Raw genomic sequence first — 8,479 nt, forward strand, 5'->3', positions numbered from 1 at the left:
ATTTTATGCCCTTTTATGTTTTACTGTTTTTTCATATTGCCTCTTAAATTTATTTTATTTTTTTCCCTTTGTCCTTTTAAGTTTGGACAATTTTTAAGTATACAAGTATATATTATGTAAATTTACTTAAATTTTCATAAATATAAATATGTTATCTTATAAAATTACATAAATTTTTATAAATATATATAAGTTAATTCATAAAAATTTTAAAAAATCACAATTTATGTATATTTGTGAGAATTTATATAAGTGCATATGACATGCACCTTGAACACTCAAACACTTTCCTTTAAGTTTTGACTTTTGTCTAATTTATTTACAAAGCTAATTTTTATTTCAAATTAGACAGAAAATACTACATGACATGAAATACATAAAGGGAAATTCCAACAAAATTTTTATATGATTTGACTAGTATAATAAAATAAATCCTAAATTTCAAATTTTTTCAATTTAAATCATCTGCTTATTCTTGTTAAGTAAAATCGAGGAGAAAAAATATGTTTTAATCATTAAACTAAACTCAAAATGATATTTAAGATATTTTGTGTATATCTACATTAAGTTTAATGCTAAAATACATTCTTTTTGTCAGTTTTACTTAATAAAAATAAATAAATGATTTACATTGAAAGTAAAAATCAAAATATTAAAATTTAAATTAACAAAATTAATAACTCAAATTTTATTTTGTGACAACGGTGAAATTTTGAGTTTTTTTTCTCTCTATAATTTTTGCAATATATTATTATATTTAAAGACCTACTCAAATTCAAACTTAAAAATATTTTTTTGATGTCACATGAAATCAACATGGTATTTCCTATCTAATTAAATAGAATTTAATTTTAAAAATAAATTTAAGAAAAAAAGTTGAAAAAATGACAAAGTGAGAAAAGAAATCTAAAGGCCGAAGTAAAACAATAATAAAATATAAGAGGGGAAAGTGTAATTTATCCCATGTTTTTAGTATTTTATTTTGTTTTTGTTTTGTTTTTGTTAGGAGTGCACATAAATCGGATTGATCAAGTTTTAAAGTAAATTAGGAATCAAACAGTTAATCTATTAAAATAGACTAGAACCAAATTATAAAAATCGATTTAGTTCGATTCTGTTTATAGTTTGAGAAATTTTATATAACAATAAATTTAATATGTATTTTATATTAGAAAACAAATTGATAATAATTAATTTAGTTAAATTGATTAGAATTTATCAATTTTACATTGATAATTATTATTCAAATCTTATAAAAAAATATTTTATATTTCAATTTTTTTATATAAAATTTAAAATAATAATAAATAAATAAGTAGAACCCGTAACTAAAAAAATTAAATTAAATCGATAATTTAGGCCGAATTATTCCATATTTTTGTATACACCTTTAATTTTTTGTTACTTTATTACATTTACACATGACTATGTATCATTATTACGACGCATTGATTTCTCATCATATGGTTTATTTCTCACGATATTCCTTTTCTATATTGGTTCTTTTCGTACAGGTGAGTCAATTTGCAAACAACAATCAATACGTGGCAAATTTTAGCAAGTACACATTTCTTTTTTAGGCATGGTTTTGTAGACCAAGCTTTCCCCAAATTGAGGGTTGTGATTAAAGAAAAATTATTAGTTAGTACAAGCATGGTTATATGTCCCACAAATTATAATTTATTATATTTTTCATATTTTTTAATCACACAATATAAATCTGTGAGTTATATCCTCTTTACTAATCATAATATCGTTAGAACACCATGTCACGGTATCTCAAGACCAACTAATAATTTCTTGTAATTAAGGTTAAAACTCAGATAAATTCCATTGAGTTTAAAATGTTTCTCAGGCTCAATTCAAGTAACAGAGAGTTGTCCAAGTTAAATTTGATTTGATTCTAATAAATTAAACTCGAGTAGGTCAAATTATCCAAAATATTCACAAATTAAATTAATTTTTTTTTTTTTTACATAAATCATTTATATGATGAGAGAGACAAGGGATGAGAGAGATAAAAATCGAAGAACTCATCATCATTGAATAATTTTTGCCAATTATGTGAAAGAAAATAAAATGGTAGAATTCTACGCTGTCTTATTTGTATATATGATATATATTGAATATAATTTACCTTCCTTATTATTTTTACTTCATTTAATGACTAATAATTTATCTATATATATATTAATATTTTTATATATGTATGTATATAATTCGAGTTTCAAATTGTTTGAGTTGCCCAGTGTCTATATACAACTCCCGTCTCAAATTTTATTTGAACTTTTGAATGTTTATCTAAGTCCGCACCTAATTCAAAAAAATATTGCCTAAATCTTAGAAAAATTTGGACTACACCCTATCCAAATTGCACCCTGTTGGCACTAAAATTTATTTTTCTCTGTCAAATAAGCATAACAATATACAGAGAGCTGATTCAGTGGATGCTAGGGGTGAAGACTATGAGTTTATAGTGGGATGTGGGTCCCAAAATGCAGAACATGTGGCAAAAACGAAACAGTTAAAGGAGCAAATGTGACAGACGCAATTTCTCCTGTCAATTCATCTGATAGTGCAGTGGGATGTGGCCAAACGTGGCCTAGGTTAGGCATGCAAGTGATGTAGGGTACGTGTCTTGTTTGCAAGGGAAAGAGAACGCTGCGACAAAGAAACAATTACCAGCAGTTATAGAGATCATGGACAGTTATACAGGAAGTGGAGGTTACTTGGTCTATGGTGGGACACGTGGCAACAGAGAAGTATCAAGGCCAGCAGTATAAAGGCTGGAAATTCGAAGTAAAGCAAGATCTTTTCAACAACATTCACATCTCATGTGAAATTAGGAGTAGCATAACTTAATTAGCAATAGCATTTGTACTTAGGAATATTTCTGTTTGTAATTTAGCCTCTGTGGCTAAGTTTTTTTTTTTTTTTTTTTTTTTTTTTTTTTTTTTTTCTATCGACTGTTATACGCATTGAACTTGAAATTTAATTCTTGTAATTAAGTGGCAAGTTTACTTGTTCTTCAATCGAATTTCAATTTATTCACACTTGTTTCTTCACATTACAACCTCCAAAAAAGTCATTGACATTGTCAAGGCATAGGACATTCAAACCACAATTGCTTGATTTGTTGTTGTTTGTGAAACTTTGGTTGTTTTGTCAAATCACCTCTGTCGATTGACCCAAACCAGATTTTTGCTAACATATTTTGGCACGCCCAGTGAGACCTATCTAATTTGGAGTGATTGCTAGGAAGAAATAGCACGAAGTCTTTGAAGACCCTGAGAAAAGGGTTGAAGATGGAGAAGAGTTGGATAATGGACTTGAAGGAGTTGAGGACAACCTAGGTGATGGCCATGCAGTGGCCAGACAAGAAATAGGCCAAGGAAATGGCCAAAATGTGGCCAAAACTGGCCAGTCTAGTTGTCATCCTGTTGATCCAAGAAGGACTTTTCTACTGCGTACTCAACAAACAATTGGTTCTATGTCTGCATATGAGAACCAAGTGATGATAGATGACTTGCTGGCTTTGTTTGAGAAGGCTAACATCCAGCCCAGCCAATCAAAAAGGGTTGGAGATGAGACTTAGGTAAATAAAGCATAATTCATACCTCCTGTAACCCCTCAACAACATGAAAATGTAAATCAACCTGTGTCATTTTATAGACCTCCCACACTCCAACAAAGATATGAGGAGGGAATGACCATAAATCCTGTGTTTGAGAGGGAATACCCCACAAACCCAATGTTTAATCACAACTTAAATAATATGGGAATGAGACCTGGAGAGCAATCAAGGCCACAAATGTACGGTACTCATGCATTCGATGTGCTTGCAGCAGGTTATCAGGCTATGGAAAAACAAAGAAATAGTCCAATTAATCAAGTAAGGCCTCCGAATATATGAGACCATGCCATGCAACAACCATATTATGAACATAACATAATATATCCAAGGCCTAGAGGGCCTGGTCCCCTTTTTCCTTACTTCCAACCAAAAGTCCAAGGAGGAGGACAACAACAACAATACTTAGACCCCTAGATTAATAATAATGAACATCATACAGGAAATGTATGGCCTACGCTTGAGAAGGCTAGATAGGCCAATGTTTAGGAGTCCTTAACCTCCATGGGTAGAAACAACCCCCATTTCGAAAAATTTTAGGATTCCTGAGTTTACTTTATTTACAGGGGAAGAGAGACAATCAACCATAAAACATGTAGGCAGGTTCATACTCTAGTATGGAGAACCTGGCTATGATGACAATTTAAAATTAAAACTCTTTCCTCATTCTCTGTCGAAAGTGGCATTTACGTGGTTTATTAATTTTCTAGAAAATTTTGTTCATACTTGACAAGAAATGGAAAGTCAATTTCATGCCCAGTTCTTTAGAACTGAGCTTGAAGTGACAATGATGGATTTGTCAAAATTTAAACAAAGGTAAGAAGAAAGTGCAGAATAGTACATCGACAAGTTTAAGAAAACAAAAAACAGATGTCATGTGTACATGCTTGAAATAGAAGTTATAAGACTAGCCAAGAATGGTTTAGATTTTAAACTTAGGAAAAAGTTTGAATGTATCATGTTTAGAGACCTATTTGAGTTGTCTTTAAGGGCAACTAGTTATGAGGCCATTCTCAGATAAGAGCAGTAGAGAAATGCAGCCTCATTAGGGACTTATTACCAAGAGGTTGAGTTTGACATGGATATCGACATAGATGTGGCTCAAACAATAGGTAAAAAGCCCGTGGTTTGTGAAATATTAAAAAAAGCTGACAAACCTGTGAGTATGCCAGCAACACAACCAGCCAAAAAGAATGTGGTTATGTTGCATAGGTAGTACACTTTTGACTTATCAAAAGCAGATGCATTATTTGATGAGTTGTTAGCAAACAAGTTTTTAACTTTGACTCCCGGCTACAACATTTCCAAAGAAAGGGACGGGGTTGGCAAGAAGTATTGTAAATGGCATAACTCTTTCAGGCATTCCACTAATAATTATGTTACATTTCAAAATTGTGTGTAGGACTTAATTAAAAAAAGAATGTTGAAATATGCTGAAAAAGATAAAGGGGTTATGGCAGTTGACAATGACCCATTCCCAAACTTGGTGAAGATTAACATGGTATCAACTGACTTCCAGCCGATTGATCAAAAGAACAAGGACAAAAATCATAGGGTTCTCTTGGTGGAATTAGAGAAACTCCACAAAGAGAGGGTGGATAAGATGGCAAAAGAAACAAAAGGGAAAAAAGTTCAGGAAGAACCTGGTGAGAGGTTCATTTGTTTCAGATGTGGTAATGAGAAAGAAAAAAACAAGGCCATTGTGATTGATGGAATTCAGAAAATTGGAAAGAATGTTGGCCTGAGGTTCAACACTATAGGTAGTGGTGATCTGCAGATTTTCAACAATGATTGTTTGTTCTATGATAGAATAGACCCAGGGATATTTGGTCCTGCAGAGAATTATGGTAAGGATGATACTCCATGCTTATTCCAAGGAGCCCCTGTTCATCCATGCTTTGGTGGACCAAGTAATATGAGGGCCATGCTCAAACAGCACAAGGGGTTCTAAGCCCTATGGAAGTTCAAGGGTTCTGACTAGACCATACAGTGGCCAACACCAGTAATCTGGTGTATCACATAGTGGCCATCAACAGAGTAGAAGGTCATATGGGGGGCAGCAACAGTTTGTAAGACCATTTGGGGGACTTCAACAGCAGTATCGTGGCCCAAGAATGAGGCCAGCTATGCAACAGGTTCAACCAATGATGGTAAAGCCTCCAGTACCATCTCATCAAGGGTGGCAAGGAGTATTTCATCCAACGTTTCCCATGACTGGTTGGAGGTCAATGAGAGAAACAAGAACTCAGAAAATGAAGAAACAAAGAAAATTCCATGCTATAATGTCTACAACTGTAGAGGATAAGCCAGTTGGAAGGCAAGATTTAGTATGGACTAGAGATGGATTGGTTTCTACTGCTGGAGGGAAGGGTACCACGTTTAGAGCTAATCCAGTACAACCAGTTCAGATTTTGAAAAGGAAAATGGAACCAGAAAAGGCAGATGACAGACCTGTTGGGAAGCTTTCTGAGAAGGCTTTGTTGAGGCAGAAGCTGAAAGAGTTAGAGAAGGATCTAATGTCTGATGAAGATGACAGTAATGAGAAAGATGTGGCAATGAAGGATGATCAGGACCAGAAAATGGTCACTGATAGCATGAATGTTAATGAAGGAGATAGAAAAGATGAAGCTAAATTAGATAGTTCTGGTGGTGACTTTGGAGAGAAGTTAGCTGCCATTCACTTTGGTTCTTTACCTCCATCTAAGGAATACAATATGATTATGGCCATTCCTCAGAGGTTTCAGGCCAAACCAAATCAGCCAGATAAATTGGCAGGTGATGTTGAAGATTTGACTGAACCAGCAGTTTAGATAGCAATGATTGAGACACAAACCAATCCCCTGAGATCAATTAAGGTCGTTAGGTCTGTTGATGGAGAAAAAGTTGTGTTACAAAAGCCAGAAGACAAGCTCATCAGGCATCTAAGGCCTTTATATGTCAGAGCTTATCTAAATGGGGTGCCAGTGGAAACAGTGTTGGTTGATAATGGAGCTATTGCCAACATTCTTCCTTCTAGGACACTGAAAGCTATTGAGAAATCTATCAATGACTTGCTTCCTACTAATGTGAATATAAGTAATTTCACTGGTGGATTATTTCATGCCAGAGGAGTATTGGCTTTACAGATTCAGGTTGGTTCCAGGTTAATGGGAACAACTTTCTTTGTAATAGATTCTACCTCTAACTACAATGTGCTACTAGGTAGAGATTGGATACACCTTAATGGTTATATACCTTCTTCTCTACACCAGGCATTGATCTTTTTAACCAGTGGTGGTCAAGGTAAAAAATGAGGAATAGAAGTTTATTGGGCAGATGCAAATCCTTTTGTTGTTGATGTTGACAATATAGAAGTTGTGCTGTATGATGAGGATTTGGGTCCAGTTGTGATTGATGAGGAAGAGGTTAAGTCCTAGGGAAAAAAATTGACTAATAAGGAGTTCAAGGCCTTTGTTGAGGAAAGTTTTAAGCAGATAGGCCAGGAATTGGCCAACCAAGCCTAATGTAGAAGCAGAAAAGGCCTATGATAAAGGAGGTTACTGAAGATCAAGAGTAATGCAGTTACAAGTAATAGAAGAAGACAAGCTAGATAAGACAGCTAATGTAATTAAATTTACTTTTTCTAGGCTTTTTTTTTTTTTATTTCTTCTTAGAAAGTAAGTTTAGCCCTAAGTGTTTGTCCAATTGTTCTTGGGCAGAATATGTTATCGACAGTAGTCCTTTAAGTTATAAAGAGGTACAATTGGAACATCTGAAGGCTGCTCCTACTAAGCTTGACCTTAAGACAGACGTGCAGGACCCTTTAAAGGACTACAACTTAGGGAGTAAGGCCTGTAAGAGGCCCATCTATGTAAATGCTAATCTATCTAATGAATGTAAGAGCAAACTAGTTGGTTTGCTTTCTAAGTATGTGGATTGCTTTGCATGGACTTATGAAGAAATGCCTGGATTAGATAGAACATTGATGAAGCATAGGCTCCCAATTAAAGGAAATTCCCTTCCCCATAAACAACCCCCTAAAAGAATGACTAATGAAGTAACCTTATTGGTCAATGAGGAAATCGAAAGGTTACTAAAAGCATGTTTTATTAGAACAGCCAGGTACATTGAGTAGTTGTCTAATATTGTCCCTGTTATGAAAAAAAATGGTAAGTTAAGAGTGTGCATAGACTTTAGAAACTTGAATCTAGCAACTCCCAATGATGGATATCCTATGCCAGTGACTGACTTGTTAGTAGACTTAGTAGCCAAGACCAAGATCTTGTCCTTTATGGATGGTCATGTTGGATATAATTAGATTTTTATTAACCCAGAGGATACACATAAGACAACATTCAAGTGTTCTAGTGCTTTAAGAACATTTGAATGGGTAGTCATGCCTTTTGGATTAAAGAATGCAGGAGCAACATACCAGAGGGCAATGAATTTCATTTTCCATGATTTGATTGGAAAATAATTAGAAGTCTACATAGGTGATGTAGCCATCAAATCTGATAGTTTTGATGAGCATTTGGAACATTTGCAGCGGACATTTCAAAGAATGAGGACCTACAAACTCAAGATGAACCCTTAAGTGTGCATTTGGGGTATCTGCTAGAAATTTTCTAGGCCTCTTAGTACATCACAAAGGGATAAAAGTGGATGCTAATAAGGCCAAAGCAATTTTAGAGGCAAAGCCCCCAACTAATAAAAAAGAGCTGCAAAGTTTTCTTGGAAAAATAATTTTTTTGAGAAGATTCATAGCCACTTTGGCTAAGAAAACTTTAGCATTTTCTCTCTTGATAAAAATCAAGTCAGACCATAAGTTTAAATGGGAAGTATGCCATCAAGAAGCTTTTGATTTACTCA

At 33.9% G+C, this 8,479-nt stretch overlaps 1 protein-coding gene across 1 annotated transcript; it reads left to right on the forward strand.

The window, feature by feature from the left end:
• Positions 1 to 6,447: 6,447 nt before the first annotated feature.
• Positions 6,448 to 7,745, forward strand: LOC145800234 (uncharacterized). Its single transcript, XM_082889891.1, has 2 exons — positions 6,448 to 6,913; positions 7,330 to 7,745. Exons 1-2 carry the CDS (start codon positions 6,448 to 6,450, stop codon positions 7,743 to 7,745), a joined length of 882 nt encoding a protein of 293 aa, XP_082746017.1.
• Positions 7,746 to 8,479: the final 734 nt, after the last annotated feature.

Source organism: Camellia sinensis, chromosome 10, assembly GCF_055761805.1.
Source record: "Camellia sinensis isolate YWXY chromosome 10, ASM5576180v1, whole genome shotgun sequence".
Taxonomy (NCBI): domain Eukaryota; kingdom Viridiplantae; phylum Streptophyta; class Magnoliopsida; order Ericales; family Theaceae; genus Camellia; species Camellia sinensis.

Coding starts and splice junctions, on each gene's coding strand:
- LOC145800234 (XM_082889891.1), top strand. CDS start 6,448: ATGATTGAGACACAAACCAATCCCCTGAGATCAATTAAGGTCGTTAGG. Junction 6,914..7,329: donor TTTAACCAGTGGTGGTCAAG/GTAAAAAATGAG, acceptor GTTCTTGGGCAG/AATATGTTATCGACAGTAGT.